At 35.8% G+C, this 20,303-nt stretch overlaps 1 protein-coding gene across 1 annotated transcript; it reads right to left on the bottom strand.

The window, feature by feature from the left end:
• Positions 1-5,114: 5,114 nt before the first annotated feature.
• On the bottom strand, positions 5,115-19,757 carry LOC126736164 (uncharacterized). The gene is made up of 2 exons (XM_050440392.1): positions 19,703-19,757; positions 5,115-6,226 (listed from the first exon to the last, which is right to left on the bottom strand). The coding sequence occupies exons 1-2, from the start codon at positions 19,755-19,757 to the stop codon at positions 5,115-5,117; spliced, it is 1,167 nt and encodes a 388-aa protein (XP_050296349.1).
• Positions 19,758-20,303: the final 546 nt, after the last annotated feature.

Genomic DNA, 20,303 nt, shown 5'->3' on the forward strand with positions numbered 1-20,303 from the left:
AATAATGTATCACACTTAGGATAGCCATTTGAAATAGAAAAGTTTGAGGTCGATAAAATGTCCATGATTTCCAGAAATTTTTGGGCACTATTCGCTGGTACGTCAACCGATTAAAATGTTTTTTGGCACTGTTGAATAGACATTTTATTGCTGCTTATAATGAGGTGTCACACGATGGGAGTTCACATTTAATATATCAAAGTGAAGTTAGCGGTTCATGACTGACAAAACTTTGGTAAATATAAAATGAAACGTCCCCCTGTATATCTAAATTAGCTTTTTTTTTCTGTTGTTTAGAAGTTATTAGGAATAATTCGTTTTGAAAGCACTCTGCACACCCAGTAACACTTAATTTGAGCAAAACTAATTTATATTAGAAGGTATATAATAATATTATACTGTCTTAGAACTCACATATACGTTGATTAAAATACTTCAGTTTACAATGTGTACAATAAGTCACCTCAATAGTTCGAGGACCTACCAAATTTAATTAAACCTGAAGCTAAACGGTGTTCGGAGTGCTCAAGAAAATTTAGTATTAACGTTACTTTACACTCATTATATTAAAGTAATAATAATTTTGATTCTTTCGCTACTATTTAATAAATGATTTAAATGCTATTTGTTCAATTGTTTTTATCAGGTAATATTATAATAGTAAAAACAAGTACAAACTGGTTTAGAAAAACAAATCCACGATAAAATTAGTAAAAATCCATTTTGAGATACTTACAACATAAGGAATATATTAAAGTCCGTACTCAGAGGAGTATATACAGGGTGAGCCAATCAAAACGAGAAAAGGTGATATTTCATATACCAATTGTTAAAAAAAATCGCTTGGACCCGTCGATCTTTTTGTTAAAAGAAACAGATTTTGTGCATATCATCTTTGCAATTTCAACTTCCTTGCGAGGGTGAGCTCCAACCTCAAAATCTTAAATAGAATTAGGGCATAAGGGATGTCTTATTTTAAAGGTAATTGAATTCTCTTTTTAACGCATTTTTTAAAAATTGTATGCAGTCATTTTTGGGAAAATAGGGAAAAGGGAATAATTAAATAATGATTTTTCTTTATTAAACGATCTATAAAAATTTTAAAATCCGTAAATGTTTTTATTGGAGAAGTCTTAAAAATAAATTCATCACTAACATTACGTAGGGGTGAGCTTCATCCCTAAAATGAAAATGGGGTTAAACTTCATGTGCTACCTCAATTTAAAGGTGATCAAATACTTTTTTCAACATATACAACTTCACCCAATATAAAAATTAATGTTTTCTAGATTTATCGCCTAAAACGTATAAATTTAAACTTTATAATTTGAAGGAAAAAATAATAAGTATAAGTTTTTTTTCTGCTGTGAGATTAGATTAGATTAGATTAAAATAAGGGTGAAGTTTCACTGCGACCTGAAAGATCTATTGTGTGCCCCTTTCTAATTACTGCTTGATGTTATTCTCAAGTCAAATTACTTCGTACAATCCTATGGCTTTAATAAAGGCTAGTAGTTGTGACGGTTCCAGTAATGAGATATTTCCTTCTGGAATTTCATAATTACCGAGGTGCATGGCACGACTTTCGGCAACTGTTTCGCATGTAGTTACTAGGTGTTCTGGGGTCTCTTCCTCTTCCCCACAGAATCTGCATTCACCTGTCTGTTCAAGTTTTAGTTTCCTGCGGTGTTCTCGAAGGTGACAGTGCCCTGTTAGGAATCCTGTTACAATCCATAGTTTAGTTTTAGTTAAACTTACTAGAGCTTTAGATTTTTTTGGGTCAAGGGTTCCAAGGAACATCTTGGAGTGTCTCAACCCTGGATGATCATCCCAGAGGCTTTCTCTGAGTTGATCCTCCATTTTTGTAAGCTCATATAGGTAAGTATTCTTTCCTATGCCGCAGAAAGGTTCCGGTTCTACAAATTGAGAACCAGATCCCTTTTTTGCCAGAATATTGGCTTCTTCGTTACCTTGCACGCCTGTATGTCCAGGTACCCATAATATTGTGACTTTATTTCTCTTTCCTACCTCATTAAGTTTGCCCAAACAGTCTCTTACCATTTTAGAACTGATGACATGTGAACTCAGTGCTGCTATGGCTGCTTGACTGTCGGTGAAGATTGCGATGTCCTGCTTGAGGTAGTCTTTGTTCAGGATTAATTGAGCGCATCTTTCTATAGCGTGTATTTTCGCTTGAAAGACACTGGTGTATTTTCCCAGTGGCTCTGAGTATTTGGTGCCAGGCCCAAATACTCCAGCTCCTGTTCCTTTTTCGGTTTTAGAACCATCTGTGTACCATTTGATAGTATTCTGTTTAAGTGAGCGGGCGACAGATCCATTTTTCCAGTCACTTTTGCTGTCAATTTTTGTACTGAAATTCCTAACAAAGTGATATTCCCGAGTTATATCGTCCTTGGGAAGATCGAACAGGGGAATGGATCTTGTTTGAGATACCCAGGCTCTCTGATCAATGTCCCTACTGTTCGTTCTATCCCTTGCTAATCTGAACATGGCCCTTTTAGGAGCTCCCTCTACTGCCAGGTGAAGAGGTGCCAGGTCAACTATGACCTCCAGTGCTGCTGTGGGGCATGTTTTCATAGCTCCTGTGATGCATACGCATGCAAGTCTTTGAACCTTGTCAAGTTTACGCCTTACTGTACTTAACTTTGTAGTGTCATGCCACACCACTGCCCCATATGTGATTATGGGTTTAACCATCATGGTGTACATCCATCGCAGTATTTTTGGGGAGCATCCCCAGTTTTTACCCGCTAGGTTCCTACAGATCATAATGGCTTTAGTAGCCTTGTTTACTGTGAATTCTAGATGCTTGTTCCAACTAAGCTTACTATCCAGTGTCACTCCTAGATATTTTACTTCATCCGATGTATGTACAACTTGTCCGCCCAGGTGGATGTCCCTGGTGGGTTGCATTTTCCTTTTACGAGTGAATGGTACGATAGTAGTTTTCGCTGAATTTATGCTCAGCCCCACTGATGTGCACCATTCTTCCGTGATGCTTAGGCTTCTTTGTATGAGGTCGTATAAAGTGCCCTTATACCTGCCTTTGACTATAATAACGATATCATCAGCATATCCTATGCAGGTGAAACCGAGATTTGTCAATATCTCAAGTAGTTCATCGACTACTAGACTCCATAGTAAGGGTGAAGTTACCCCTCCTTGAGGCGTGCCACGAGTAGTTTTGATGCCTGTGGTCTGTTTGCCCACAGTAGTCTCAGCCGTACGCGTAGCAAGCATTTGACAAATCCATCGGAATATGGTTTTGTTCAAATTTCTTTTTTCCAGGGCATTTTTTACCGCTACATGTGACGTGTTATCAAATGCCCCAGATATATCTAGAAAGGCGCAGATGGCTGTTTCTTTCTCATTCAGGATTTTCTGGATGATTTGTGTCAGTTGATATAGTGCGGTTTCTGTGGATCTGCCCGCTCTATAAGCATGTTGACACTGATGTAGAGGTGCTCTCTCCAGAATGTCATTCCTGATATGGTTGTCTACAATTTTTTCTATTGTTTTCAGAATGAAAGACGTAAGGCTGATAGGTCTAAAAGATTTGGGGTCAGTCCCATCTTGTTTTCCTATTTTCGGTATGAAGGTGACTTTTGCCCTTCGCCAGCTACTGGGAATATATCCCGACGCTAAGCTCGTCCTTGCTATTCTACTCAGGTGAGGAAGGACTTTCTCTTGTCCGTTTTGTAGGAGAGCAGGAAAAATTCCATCCACTCTCGGTGACTTGTACGGTTGAAAGGTGTTTATTGCCCATTTCAACCTTTCTGTCGTAAAGACGGTCCTTGCAACTTCCCAGTCCTCTTTTTTAGGATTGGTGTACTTTATTGGGACCGTTTCTATAGGTTCGCACCCTGGAAAGTGTGTTTGAAGTAATAGGATGGCTTGCTCCTCTTCTCCCTTCGTGTAGGTGCCATCTGGCTTTTTGAGGGCCATTATTGGGTATGTGCCTCCCTTAGCCATTGCTTTGTGCAGTCTAGCCGCAGTCGGAGTGTTAGCGATTTCCGCACAGAAAGTTCTGAAGTGCTGTCTTTTGGTTTTTCTTATCTCTTTGTTATAAAGAGTAAGCACTTCGGCATATACCTGCCAGTTACCGTCTCTTTTCGCTGTATTGAAAAGATGACGCACTTTTGACCTTAGTTTTGACAGGTGTGTATTCCACCACGAGGCGTCTTTAACGGGTCTCTCACTGGTCACTGGGCAACTTGAGTCGAACGCCTTATTTATTGCACGTGTGACAGCTTGTGAGTCCTGCTCTAAGTCTAGATGGTGCGGTTTCCCATTTAAGCTTAGATAATTTAAGTTGTTTTCCAGATTGGTGTTGTATGATTCCCAGTCTGTTTTTCCTGGGACCCTCCTTTCGGGTCGATTGTATTTAATGCTGTCCAGCTTGAATTCGATAATCCTGTGGTCGGACAGTGATGGTTCAGCTGATACTCTCCAGTCCTTGATGTGGTCTCTGAGACTGGAGCTGACTAAAGTAATATCTAATACTTCCGATCTTGATTTAGTTACGAATGTTGGTGTAGTTCCCACATTCAGAACCTCGAGATCGGTTGTCGTTAGATATTCAAGCAGACACTCACCTCTAAAGTTACACTCACCTCCCCATGTGATATGGTGAGCATTTGCGTCGCAGCCTAGAAGGAGTGGTAGACGCAATCTGCTACAGTATTGAATCAGCTCTTGCACTTCTGCTGGTGGTGTCATAGGCCCATCTCCAGCAAAATATGCTGACGCAATTACTATGGTCCTGTTGGTGTCCCCAATGTCGAGATTTACGACAATAGGTGTTAGGTCCCGTGTCATGAGTTCTGAAATACATATGTAATTGATGTTATTTCTTATGAGAATGCAGGCTCTGAATGATTCCTGCCTGGTATCATATATTACTTTTGACGTTTTGCTTGACAGACCCTTGATCTGCCCCCGATTGATCCAGGGTTCTTGGATCAAGACTAGTCCCAGATCTTGCTTGACAAACATCCGTGCAATCACATCGGAGGATGCTCGTTTGTGTTGCAGGTTTATTTGTGCTAATTTGCTGAATTTAAAGGCTTCTGGTTTGGCAGAGTGAAGTCCTCTTATGATTTGTCAGGGCCATCCGGTCCGTCCCCCTGATGGTCTACATTAGGTCCCAGAAGCCTATCTTCTTCTTCGCTGCTGATGACATTCTCCTCAGCAGAAGTGGTCGGGTTGACATTGAGATCGAGGTCCATGCCCTCGGTCTCTTGTGTTTTAGTCGCCGTAGAGGTGTTCTCATTGGCGACTGGCTCGGAGGAGGTAGAGGCTGAAGTGGATGGATCAAGCTCTATCTTTTTGTCCTTTGCCTTCTCCTGCTTTCTGAGGCCAGATACGGGGATTTGCCCAAACCTGTAGTGGATAGTGTATCCCTTTGCCTGGATGCTATCCGCAGATTTGGTGTCGATCCCAACAGAAAGCACTTGACCGTGGCCATTTCCTTTGGCACTTATTACTTTCCAGGTCTCGGTGGAGATCTCTGGATTCTGTACTCCAATGAGTTTCAGGAGAGCTGTGGTGTCTTGCCCTTTGCTCCGTGGAAGAAAAAGGCTGATGGTATGCGCTTTTGGGATGTCCTCTCCTCTTTTCGCTACCAGCGCTGGCCCTTTCCATTCCTTCAACCTAGGTGCCATCTGAGCCAGCCATTCTGCTGTCTGCTCCGACTCGCAGTCCACAAGTATCATTCCCGAGCGAAAATGAATACCTGAGAACTGCAGGCCCTTTGTTGTGCTGTTGATCATTTCTGATACGATTGCTTCCTCCACATCTGTGAGTTGTTCGGAGGTTAGAGTTGCCTCAGGGTAGTCCTCCGGCAATACTCCGATTCTGATGAGCTTTGCCGCTTTTGCATAGCTGGTGGCTTGCCCTGCTATGTTTGCAGACTTGCTCGTCTTCATTACCCGGGGATCGTCACCGGTTCTTTGCTTCTTTTCCCCCTTTTTTTGTTGGGGTGAGATGAAGTCACTTCCCCTCTTACCTTGGGGGTTTTTCTTAGGCGATGCCTTGGAAGTTTGAGGAGGTTGTTCTTCCTTTCTTTTTTCCTTGTCGTCTAGGACTTTTTTCCTCGCTTCTTCGGGTGATATGCCCTCGTGAAGAAAGCGTAGGTATTTCCTGACGCCTGCACCACTAAGTCCACGCCTTAGTGGATCGTCCCTTCCCCCAGGCTTTCCCAGTTCTGGAAAAGAAAAGGAAAATCTCCTTTGAGATTTTGAAGCAGTTTCTTTTCCCGCTTGCTTTGTGGTGGAGGGTGTTGCCCCTGCCAACTGAGAGGAGGAGGTTGTTGCTCCTGCCACTTGCTTTGAGGAGAAGGATGTTTCTCCTGCCTTACTGTTATGTTCGGAGGATTGTCTCCGTTCTTTTGTTTTTTCTGTTTTCTTGCTCATGTCCATAATGTTCCCACGAGTAGCAAGGGAATGTAGGTCCGTCCCAGCAGAGCCCCGCATGCTGGGATAAGGGGTATATACAATGGGGTGCCCCCCAGTGCCCCAAGGTTGAAACCAGTTGCGGCTAGTCCTCTATCTAGCCACGCATCCTTCGACTTGGCTCCCCATCTTGGATTTAGGTTTTTGATGAGGTTGTCTCCTCTTGGTCCGGGCGGCAAAGCCAAGACCCCCCTTTCTCCGGCTCGCGAGACGTGACCACGGACAGCCGGAGACCTGGTGTAACAGGTGGGTACAGGCCCCACCTGGCATCGTTAAAACCTGGTGCAATCCCTTAGCCACGACACGACAGCTGGGACAGGTGAAGTTGGTCCGCGGCAGGAGTTTTAATAGGCTACCAGTTGTGGTTGGCACAACAAGCCTTGTATGCTCCCGCAGGCCTCTGCTTCAAAAAAGATCATTAGCTTGAGGCCCCCCCCTATCCGCCACCTGGGGACTGCTGTGGGATACTGTTCGTGTTTACAAATTTGTGTTTTTTTCTTCCTAAGATGAACGATGAACTATATAGAACATAACAATATGTAAATGTTATATAAACTAAATTATCTATTACTTAAGCAACTGTTCGAAACGAAAACCATTTACTTCTTGACAAAGCACTAAGATGATAAAATTCTATTTGTAAACTTCTTAAAATTTCGTTTCTGATTCTCTCTGTTTTATTTTATTAATATTTTTGGGTCTTGTAGCATATGTTTTTGTAAGTATATGTAATGTAGTAAGTAATGTAATGAAGTACGATCAAGTAACTTTGCTGGATGTTCGATTATCCTATTTCGTCCACTCCGTCTATTGCGGAAAAAATATTAAGAAATTGTTAAAAAAATAGCAGCATAAGGAGGTGCGCCATCTTGCTGAAAGTAGATTCTTTCGTCAAAATTTCTATTTTTAGTAGGAAATGTTGTGTTAATTCTGGTACCAATATATTTAGTGAAAATTCAAGGTATCTGTAACCAGTTAAATTAATATTGAACCAATAATTTGATCTCCATCTGTGGCGCCACCCAGTTCCTTTCCCACCCCTTTCCTTATATTATATTACAGATAATTACTTTTATTTTTGCTTAAGCGTAACAATATGATACTGATAGAATTTAATCATATAAGACAATTTTTATAAAAATCCTATCTTGTATTGAGGCTTAAAATTTCATAATTTTGTTCCGCAAATTTCACGAAATTAAAAATTTCAAAAGATATGCGAAGCAGACATATTTTTGGACAAAGTAATACTATGATACTAATTCCATATAACGGACACTATAATGTAGAAAATAAAAAATAAAACGTTTCTATTGTTAAACTTATACCGCCCACCTTCAGGAAATATTTAAATTTTTCTAGACAATCTGGAAGACATTTTAACAAGGGTAGTCACCCAATTTGATAATATGATACTTGTTGGTGATCTAAACATTGATTTTTTGTCACAGTTCCCGCATGTCATCTGACTTAAATTATTAATGGATATTTTTAACGTCTTCCAACGAATTTTCGAGCCTACCAGGACTAACTTAAATACAAATAACTCTACCATTCTCGATATGATTATTGCCACCCAAAACTTGTTATCTGTTCACTCTAAGTCCAGTATAGGATTCAAATACTACTTATTTCAATATTTAACAGATTAAAATCTCATATATTGCCTGTTCCAAAAGCCTAAAATAGTTAGCCCCAAGAAAAGGGTATTACTTAGGGACTATAATAATATAATAATATTTAATAGCAAGATCTTAAATTACTTGAATAAATATGCACCATTTAAATACAAACTTCTAGTTGAAAACCCATTTAATTCGTGGATTACTCATAATATAAAAACCATGATTAGACTAAGAGACAAGACTCAAAAACTATCAAAAATCAAAATCACAACATACTTACGGTATTACAGACAACTTAGGAACTACACTAAGCATGCAATTATCAGAGAAAAAATAACATTCTTTAACCAATTAGCGCATCAAAGATTTTACTTTAAAACTCACATTTATTAAACTAGATTAAAATATACATTTTTATATCTACTTAACTGATTGTATCTTATTCTATATAACGATAGGTCTTAAAAACCAGGCGGACTAAAAACTACCTAATACTAATAAAATGTACAAAAACAGAATACTAATACTAAGTGGCTGCGGGATCTCGTGGGCCCTGGACTGTCAGACCTGGATGGAGGTGGAGAGTTGGTCGGAGCAGGAGATCAGTCCCGTCGGAGTGTGTCGCCGGGGAGGTGGTACGCAGCGTTGTGGGGGCTCGGGTGGAATGAGAGATCGGTTGACCTCCAATCTCCAGCGATCCATCCAGGAGTTGAGTAAGTTTAGGTGTCTCTAATAATCTGGATCCTGATTTTAATATGCCCTATGTTGGGAGAGGTGGTGAGTATTGCGGTGTCATCACCGTATTAGAGTATAGTATTGTGTGGGGACAGAGGTAGATCGCGCATATAAACGTTAAACAAGTGGGGTGATAGGGGGGAACCCTGACAAACACCTCCTCTTATTAGGTGGGGTGTGAAAACAAAATCGTCAGCACAAACACAAAAAGATAGATTGGTCAAAAAGAAGTGGACAAGTTTTACCAGGCAGTCGGGAAAATGGGCGTCGACTAGTTTATGCAATAAACCGTCGTGCCACATTTCGTCGAAGGCCTTGCTTATGTCCAGAAAAACAGCTCCGGTGTGCAATCCACGGTTTGCTCCTGAGAGAATGTGGAAACCAAGCCGGGTCGTTTGATGGTTGGTGGAGTGTCTAGTTCTAAAACCAAATTGACCATCGGAGATTTTTTCGTGCCTGTTGCAGAACGTAGTGAGCTGGTTGAGGATACCTCTTTCGGCAATTTTTCTCATTGCTGAGAAAAGACTTATTGGCCTATAGCTCGAGGGGTTTGTTGCTGATTCTCCCTTTTTGGGGAGAAGGATGACATCAGCGGATTTCCATTGGGTGGTAAGATAGGAGAATTGAAACATACCATTGATGATTCCAGTAAGATCATTAACCTAAGTGTCAACAAGATATTTTAAGGCTGGATTGTAGATACGATCCGCGCCAGGTGCGTTTTTGTCTTTTGTGGCTTTAATTATTTCACTGATTTCGACTTGGGTTACCTGAGGTACCGGGGCTGCGGTAAGAGCTTGAAGGGCTGTTTAGACAGCATTTGTGATGCTGAGGCATCAAAAAGGAAAAGAATTTTGGGTAGCTGCCGGCATGCTAAAACTAACACGTGATAAAAACCATCTATTTGAACTGCCAGAAAAATTAAATAATGCTTTATGATGAGCGACTCCAATATACCTAACTTTACATTCTAAAAGCTACTTAATTTTTATAAAAATAGTAGATTTACCAATGAGATCTTTAACATTCCTCGCTTAGACTCTGACGCCCTAAGAAAAATTATTCAGAAATCCGGCACCTGCATGGCACTACTCGACTTTAGTTAGGCCGTTGACACGGTAAATCACCACTTGTTACTAGCGCTATTGCATTATTTTGGCCTTATTTTGCTCAATCTATGTGGCGGGTACAAGGTACTTAAACATCCACTTTACAATAATATGCTGACGATTTAAATATTATCGTTTCAGGTAATAAAATTCCAGTTGTTAACCAAGCAAAAAATCTCGGTATTATTATAGATAATACCTTTACTTTTAAGCCTCATATTAAAATAAAATTGAAAGCTACCTATTTGCGTCTTAAAAATTTATATAAGCTGGAATAAACATATTCCCTCTAGGAAAAAGTATTTGTTGTGTGACACTTTAGTTCTGTCTTTTTTTGATTATGGTGACACTGTATACAATAATTATTTGCTGTCATACGTAAAAAAAATGATACAAAAGGTACAAAATACCTTTTTAAGACTTTCTTTTATTATAAATTTTAGAGAACATATTACACCACATATTATTAGAGCAAATATTTTAAACATGGAAAACCGGAGAAAACTTCATATGTAAAATTTTATTTAATAATAATAATAATAGACCGGCATATTTAAAAAATATTTTACCTAGACCTACCAGTCACAACACTAGGTTTAATTATAGATTTTTAATCCCTCAGCATCATACGGCATCATTTCAACGCTCATTCTCTTTTGTTGCTGGAACCAACTGCCGGAACAGATCAAAACACATAGCCGGAGAGGTTTCTCAAAACATCTCTATTTGAAGGTTCTCACGCACAAGTACAATCATAAATGTCATTAATAAATAACAAGACATGCTGACTTTAGCGTCATATCATATTATATTATAATAATCTTTTTTTTTTCTTTCTTCGTTTTCCGCGGCAAGGCTACCACTACTGTCACCCCTCGCTTCTGCCTCTTACGTTTTAATTGCTAATTTTTTGTTTTTTTTTTCATAGCTTAATAACATATTTCTTATAATTCTTTTATAAAGTAAATACTAGTGATAGTGCTTGCATCTGCCATGCATTGATTCTTATTTAAGGTTAGTTTTTATTTAGAATTTATTAGCTGTTTTGCTTCTTATGTATAGAAAAGTTCACATATGCTTTTCTTAATTCAACTATTGGTCCGTTTCAAGCCTGATTTGGTAGATTTTGCATATTTCTCTAAAATTAAATTTCATTTTAGTATAGTTCTTTTATTCTTACTTAAATGGCTATAAATATGATGAAAGCGTGCCGACGAAAAGATCAATAGACCGGGGCCAGTTTTAAACAGACTTTTTTTGCAGAATTATCTCGAGATCGCGGTACACCGGCAGCCTACTATGCTGCGGCGGACTTGCAAAAAGAGGCTGCGCGATGCAGTTCTGCGTCGGCATCGCTTCTCAATACCATGCCACCACTACAAAATTTTTAGATGATCTAATCTCTCGTTTTTTAGTTGTCAAAGTTTGAAAAGTTGCATGTATTTTTTGGTTTAGTGTTATTAGACAGTTCAGTATGTCGGTAGGATAATCTTTTTTAAGTTTTGTCTATTGTTAGTTCTGGGTTAGTAAGATGACATTTTGAGGACCATTTACGGTAGACGATGCCCTTATCAGTTAGTGAAGTTAATAAGGAACCCAATGAGTTTGGACATAAAGACTTACATAAAGTCTTGTTTAGTATCAATGGATTATTTTAAACATTCTATTATATTATATCAGAAAATGCAATAATTATCCGTATTCAGCAATTAATTTCAATTTCATCGTTGGACAATTTATTGCGTTTTAAAAGTGAGAGATGTTATAGATCATTCTGTAAAAAGAAAGACGGTCAATCAAAAACATAGAAAAGTTGATGAAGCTATAGTACCTATTCGGCGTATATTATTTGACTTTTATAATGATAATTTTAGTTCTGAAGTGAGTCTTTTAGGATGTTAAATATTGGTAAGTATATACGTATGTAAGTGTTTTATATTAGTATAGTATTAGTTAAAACATATAATATATTTATATAGATGCATTTTTAAGCCACATTGTGTTTTAAATAAAACTTCATGTCCAAGGAATGATCTTTATCTTACCTGATTATTTGCTTTCATAACCTAAAATATTGTACAACGTTTAAACCATAACCCGTGTAAGCTTTACAACAATAAATTCTAACATCACTTCTGAATCTGTTAAACCAAAAAACAGATTTACAATTGATAAAAATGGAATCAGATCAAAGTAGTCAAAGAATTAAAGTCAAAGATAAAAAATTTTGTTAGTAAAACTACAGTGGTCCGCAAAATTAACCGGATAACAAAAATCTGAATCAAATTAAATTTTTAATAATTTTTTCAGTATTACATCGATTTTGATAATTTTTTGCTGAATTTTAGGCCGTTTTATTGTCATCATTTTTTCATATCGAAGCTATATAAATTTCCAACGGATTTGTTATTATACAAAGGTCAATAAAATGTCGCATTTTTTCTACGGAGTATTACAGTACATTGCTCAAGTTGAAATATACATGTCTTTTTACATTATAAATGTTAGACAACCATGAAGCAAGACAGGTCGTTTCGTGCAAAAAGTTCTTGTCGATTAAAAGTTAAAAGAGATCATATAATTTATATAACTTAAAAAATTAAGAATCTAATTAATTATATAAGTATTATTATTATAAATATTAATATATATATAAATATTATTACTGGAAATTATTAACAATTTTCAGTTTCGTCCTCTGCGGCGTATCGTCTTAAGAAGAACATTTCTTTAAAGCAATTACATATATTTAAAATCATAACATTATCCAGCTCTTATCTAATTTATTAAAATTTGTTAGTAAAACTACAGTCGCCCGCAAAATTAACCGGATAACAAAAATTTGATTCAAATTAAATCCTTAATAATTTTTTCAGTATTACATCGCTTTTCATAATTTTTTGCTGAATTTTAGGCCGTTTTATTGTCATAATTTTTTCATATCGAAGCAAAAAAATTTTCAACGGATTTGTTATTATACAAGCTATTATTATAAAATATCGCATTTTACCCAAAACTTTTTCTGTAGAAAAAATTCACAACCGAATAATGATTCTTTTTGATTATCAATCTTTTCTTAACAATTTGTTTTTAGAATCATTCTGATATCTGTATTTTTGAAAAAGAAGCACTAATTTAAAAGAAACAGTGCAATAATGCGTTATTAGAAACAATTTTTTTTAAATATGGATAACGGCAGTATTAAGATTTAATAATTTTTTCTAAAATCGAGAATTTTAGAAAACGTTCTTTCGGGCATAGATTCAATTAAAAAACTAATCGCATCTTAGGCTATTCGTTGCCACTTGTTTGTCAGTGCTTCTTCAAACGTAGCTAAAGTTTGAAACTTGCCGTAGTTCTGTCTAACTCTTCTTCCCAGTATATTACACAAGTGCTCAATAGGGTTGAGGTCTGGACCTCTTGGGGGCCAGTTCAATACATGAACGTCAACGTCGAATAAATATTTCCGTTATGTGTGCTATGGGCGGTCGAGCATTGTCTTACATCAAGATGAAATGTTCTCCTATTAATAGCTTATAAGGCACCACATGTTCTTACAACCACTTCGTAATGTATCTATCGGCGTTAATACCCCCTTGAAGTGTAACAAGGTCTGTACAGGCTTGCAATGAAATACCACCCCACACTATCACCTCTCCGCTACCAAATTGCACTCTAGGAGACACAACTATATAACAACATATAGATACAACTAAGTAATTTTGTCCGGGCCTTCTCCATATTCTTTAGCGTTCGTCAGGTGAATATCTCGTGAAACGAGACTCGTTTGTAAAGAGAATATTTCTGATCCGCTAACCTTAATACCAATATACCTTAAATATCTGCCAGTCTTCTTACCAAAGCTGGAGCAAAGGCTGTTCGCTCACGAAGAACTTGAGGACGAAGAAATCGATCTTCAACTACGTTTGTGACCCTCCGTCTTCCCTGTCCAGTCTACTTGAATAAGAACTTGTTTGTCTGAACCTTTGTATCATGATGGCCAAGCCTCTCTGCAATATGCCAAAAAAAATTATACTAAAGTAGTTTACTATTATTTTCTTTGAATATGCCTAATCGGACGACCATCGTCTTGTAGAGCAACGGCTTGTGCCACTTCTTCTGGGTTCATCGTTTTTAAACGTATCGCTTATGCAAGAGCTCTGAAACATGTTTTTAAAAATAACCTAAAAACGATTCAAAAATATACAGCAAAATTAAATCTGTAATTCATTAATAACAATCTTTTTAACATGTCACGGTGCCATAGAAACTTCTACATATCTCTTTTGTCATAACAGCCAACTTTGCAATATTTTTAAAAACAAATTGTTGTTACTAAAGCATTAATGTATTGTTTCCTTTAAGCCACTGCCTTTTCTTTAAGAATACAGATATATGAATGAATTAAAAAATAAGTTGTTAAGAAAAAATGGGGCTTGAAAATGCAGCCAAACGAATCATTACTCGGTTGTGTATTTTTTCCACAAAGTGTTTAAAAGCTTAGAGTAAAATTCCACTTTACATTAACCCTTGTATCATAACAAATCAGTTGTAAATTTTTATAGCTTCGATATGAATAATCTCTTTATTTCATTAAATTTTTTATTTAACATCATCTTGGGGCTTTTAATAATTTTACTAATAATTATTTCACTCCATTGTTTATTTTTTTATAATTGATTTGGTGAGTTTTTCTTTGTTTTTCAACAGCTATACTTTTTGCTATTTTCATACGAGAATTTTAATTTATATAATATTCATTAAAGATATTCGTAATGTCAGTGAAAGGATTCAGATCAGAATTCGTGTTGTTCAGTATACCCATTTAAAAAATACCCAAATTTCAGATAGTACAAAGCAGAGCAATGTGCGTAATCCTAAAATATAATAGATATACACCTGTGATAACCATGTTAAATGTCTTGCAATTATTCTCTGTAAAGCATGACTATTATACCAGAAACCGTAATGATTTCATCCTAGTCAATCGATGCAAAACTACACAAATGTTGAACAGTATTCTGAATAAATGTTTGTTAGAGTTTAATCGACTGCCAAAAAATATTCTAGAATGTATAAATGTTAATGTATTTAAAAGGTTAAAAGGTTTAAATTTGGTTTTTTAAAAATTTTAATTTTTTTTTGCATGTATATGGAGTAATAAGACTTAATAAACAAATTAATTAAACTTTTTAAAATATTTTTATTTGAGGTTATTAATAAACAATACATTGACTTAGTGTATTTTGCATGTAAGGGTTGACTTGACAAGTGTAATTTACTTGTATTTTTTTTTTAATAATAGACTTATTGTACTTCTTTTAACTTTTATTTTAGCAAAATGAATACCTAAAATTAACACTTTACATGGAAAGATAAGCATTAGTGTTAGTGTAGTATTAAAAACAAACTTTAAGTCAAAAACTCTAAAACTATTTTATACATTAAACTATCTAATCTATGTTTTGGTCTTCTTGGTCAGCATCATTTTCAGCTGGTTCGGCTGTTACATCTAAAACCAAAGATGAACAAGGCAAATTGTAATACCAGTCACGTAGTGTCGGCGGAATAATGTTTCTGAGGCAAAGCTTTAGAAGACCTTTTTTTTTAGCCACCGATATCGGTAGTTGTCTTTGATATAACGGCGGAATTATTATATCTTCAAAGCTTCTCTCCTTAGTCATTCGATTCGAAGCTCGTCTGGTCAATCCAATATTAATTTGTTCATACTCATCGACAAAATCATACTTATACTGAACTATATTTGGGAACTGCTTATCATATTTAAAACATTTTACTTTTAACCAGTTAACAATAGTTTCCTTTTGGTCTTTATTTTTGTTATTTATAGTAAGTTGAACCAATTTTTTCAAATCCAAAAATTAGTTGAATTGCAATTCTCGTGTTTTATAAGGCGATGTATTACGCTTCCTTCCAGCTCGTGCCATTTTAAATACATTTTCATATTCATGGACACTGTAAATATCAATATGACGTTTAGCTAACTCACTAGAGCTGTTCATCGAGTCCACCTCCATATAAGAATGTCCGCTTTCCATAAACTTTTGTTCGATAACACAAAGTGTTGGGTGAACTCTCACAATATGTAAAAGGATGTTAAATAAAAAAAATAAGGAATTAATAATTATAATTAATCAAAAACAATTTATTACTTTAATATTGCTTTAATGATACTTGGATTAAATGAAATTTGAATGAACGGATGGGTAATAACAGGAAGGAAAAAGGAGAGTAAAGGTATGGGAAGTGAGGGTTAGAAAACGGGTACAAGGGAACCAATGGAAGGAGGGAGACTTACTATAGACTATAGAGACAGCTCAGGGGATCTTCTCAAAGGGAAGCCGACTAGCACTAACCACTTTGGTAGAGTGGCGTGGATTCAACAAGAGATCAATAAAATATAAGCGCCACCTGTTTTATCCCAGATGGATAAGAAAATCCCGATGACCAAGAAAATAGGAAATTACTAAAAGCACTATACCTATAAACCTGAAAGAAAATCTCACAAGGAAGAACAGACAGTTTTAAGTGAATCTATATTAAAAGAAAAGTTAATAATCAAACATATTATTTTAAAAACAAGTTATGTTGCCCTTCTTAAATATAGTGTCTATATCAAGACTAAAATCCCATATTATGTTGTTTGGGGCTAAAAGTTCGCGTGAGTACTTTCGAAATAGGCCTATTTATCCAGTTTACAAGATCTATATGGTCTATTTCAATAAAATAACTAATATGCACCTAGTTATTATGAAACTATTCAAAACAACGGTGTGGTAGTAAAATCTGTTAATGAGAGTGATAACAATGTAATTTTGAGGTTAGTATTTAGTCTAATATACTACAGTAAAGCTAATGAATGTTGATAGGACTTGGTTTACTGGTTAGGTTGTTTTACTGACTGCATGGTTCACTATACGTCACAAACATTGATCAAACCTGGCTCCAAAAGGGCTGCATGATTGCGATGGGGGACCTGGGTGGATCGGTTTAACAGTGAATGTCAATGTAGATGTTGTGGACGTTATTGGAGTAGATGAGTGGAGATTTCTACCATACCGGGGGATAAAAAAAAAAGCCTGAAAGTGGAAGAATACCCAGATTGAGGAATAGCCAATAGAGTAAGTAGATATAAGCATTGATGGTTAAACTTAACGGTATGCGTGAGTCTACTTATATAAAATTACATGTGTAATATGTAGATTATCATAAACCAAGATGCCAAATAAAAATATTAGGACTTACCAATGGAATTGGCCTTTTCTCGAAAACTCAAAACTGGACACTTAAACAAAGAACCTTGAAAAAGTTGGGATTTAACTACACCACTTATAATCCTGCACTATTGCAGTATGGCATTTAGTATCCACAAACTAAAATACCCAAAAGGTGAGTTTTCAACTTTTCATTGGAGTAAAATCGGCAAAAATACCAAGAAACAACCTTCTTCAAAGGCTTGTTCAAGACTCCTAGAGGTCAAAGATTCTTGCGCCAGAAATGGTTTTAGTAGGGATATAGGAGAATGAGCTGGGACCTTCTGACATTAGTGAAATCAAAACAATTAAAAAAAAATTAATGTTATGATTAATAATTTGAGTTTCATCATGAGGGTTGAAAATTATTGATATCAAAAATAGAATTAATACTGAAATGATAACTGTTTATTTTATTAATTTTAGCACCAGAATAACTTAGAAATTGCCTCTTAAAGTTCTATAATCAAGCTATGCTTTCGCTAACATTTTAGATTCATTTTATTTTCTTATTCTTTATGTATCTGACGAAAATAAACTGTAACAAGGAGAGCTGTGACCTGTACATTTCTAGTTTGACCTCCACATGTGTCGGAAAAAATAGTTAAATATTTCACCTCGGGAGATAATGAATTTATGTATAAGGATAAACAGGTACCAATTTCACAGCTTCCACGCTTTCCATTTATTTCGATCCAAAAGTAGCAAAAGTAAATGTTCCTGATACTTTAACTTTTCTTTATCTATAGCTGTTGCCTATTGATATTCGTTGCAAGTGGGATATTGGTCTTTTTTTGGTTGAAAGAATGATAGATTGTATTGGGTGCAAAATATTCTTCTATATGTAATAAGACTTACTCCCGGCGATTGATTTTTTTTACATTCTTCCATAAATAAATCAAACATTTTCTTAATATTTAGATTAGGATCTAAATAAAGCCGTTTAGTGGATTTTCTTATGTAATGGCTCTTGACAATAGGAAAACTTTCAATGTGTTCTTTCACTCTTATTATTACGTCTTCTGGAGTCTCATTAGCTGGAGCTTTTTGACCTCTCTTGTCTGTACCACTATACTCACCAGTTTCACTTCTATTTTTAAATGTATTTAGGATTATAATATTTGAAATGCATAAGGTTTTGCAGAAAAAAGACTGACAAACTTGATGTCTAACTTCCTTTTTAGAAAAAAAGTATGACTTTGCATTACTCGTTTGTTTACTTTCCTCTCCTTTTCGAGGCCGCCGATATTTTACTTTTTTTATTAAAACATTCATAGGTATAAAATCTTTTTGCCGTAGGTATTCCAGATTCCAAAATGTCTGGCATAATACCTTACGTTCATCGTCAGAAAAATATGTCGAACATTTATAACGGCACTTCTCACAATAAACTGGCTTGGGAGTTTTGGGAGTTTGTATCTTTCCTGTTACACTTTTATACGGTTGACCTTGGCTTCTTTTCTATATTTCTTCGAGCTTGAAGGCCTTGCAGTGCTCCATCTAGTTTTCTTAAGGCTAGTTTCATGTATAACTTGAGTTCTAAACTCTTCACCATCTTTGCCTTCTTCACTAGTTGCTGAACTATATATATCGTTTTTTTCTGGTACATAGTCCTTATCTTTTAAAGAATCGTCCGAGTCCTCTATATCCGAGCTATATTTCGTTACTTGGTAATTACTAGGTCCAGGTACATCCGGATTTAGAACAAAGGGAAAGTTGCTTTCGTTCGGAAGACACTGAGTATTAAAGCCGTCCACATCTAAGCCAAAGTTCACAGATGCGATATTGCTTGGTACAGAAATTTCAGCTCTTATTTGTCCGTCTGAAGACACGCTATTTTGTGACGCTGGCTTAAACGATATGTCACAGTCAGTTGTATGCTCAGTTCTTGAATTTAAAGAAATGCTTTTAGATGACTGTCCTGAACTCAGCCGATCTAAAATAGTCCAAAAATATATTACGAAATTACAAGTTTTTTAATTTGTTCTCTTAATTTCATTTTTAAACTCTATACCAATTAAAAATATTTAACATTATTTTTTTTTAAAATTAGGTAGGTATCTACTTTAAAATGTTTTTAAAAGTTACCTTAAACTAGGCAATTTTAACTTTAGAGCATATTAATTAGGGTCGAGAAATATTAAATAAACCAAGGGGAAATGTACTGATTACTCTAATGCTATATTATAATAATTGTCCATTTCTTACCCGGGAAAGAGTCATCTGCCTTCACAGGAGATAATGTGGTAGTTCGGTTTCTGGAGTCTGTACAATTTATTTGTGTAGTGGAGTGTGCAAAAAAAATATTCAAAAATAAAAAAATGCGATTATTTATTAATAACTCAACAACTGACAGCACTGTAGATATTTAAATTATATCGAAAAAGTTTATGTGACGCCGTGGTTAGATTATACCAAAGGCCAAAAAAAAACTTGTAAAAAAAACAATGTATTTAAAACAGTAGTATAAATAACAAACTACTTACCCCTGACACTCTGCTGAGCCCTTAATTGTTGAAATATTTTGTCCACACACTTCATTATGCACATCACTCAAACTCTACACAAGATAAACTAAACTGTTTTGTAGCAAATTCGATCTAAATCAACCATATTTTCCAGGTCCATACGAGTCCGTTATTATGCGGTAAAATACATTAAGTCAGAATTTTTCGTGATATCCGTACAAAACGCTTACAAGAAATATCCATTAAGTCAGTTAGTGTATTTTGCCAGAACGAAATACGTTATTACTGACTTAGTGAATCTATGATTTCTGCAAAATAGTGTAATAAGAAATTCTCAATCGACTTGGATGGATTTTACCATTAACAAATTTTATGAAATGTAACCAGGTGGTGTAAATAACTTAAAACTGAAAAAAATTGACTTAGTGTGTTTTGCTTGTAACCCGACGAAATATAATTACATGAGAAAAAAAATTGACACTTTTTGGTAAAAGGGACTGCTTGGCGATTATATAAAACCGATAGCGCAAGTTGCGTGAAACAGGCCTTAATAAGAAAATGACATTACAAACCATCATATTAAAACTGAAAAGATTATAAATAAACACAAAAAAAATCC

The sequence above is a fragment of the Anthonomus grandis genome, chromosome 5 (genome assembly GCF_022605725.1).
Source record: "Anthonomus grandis grandis chromosome 5, icAntGran1.3, whole genome shotgun sequence".
Classification (NCBI taxonomy): domain Eukaryota; kingdom Metazoa; phylum Arthropoda; class Insecta; order Coleoptera; family Curculionidae; genus Anthonomus; species Anthonomus grandis.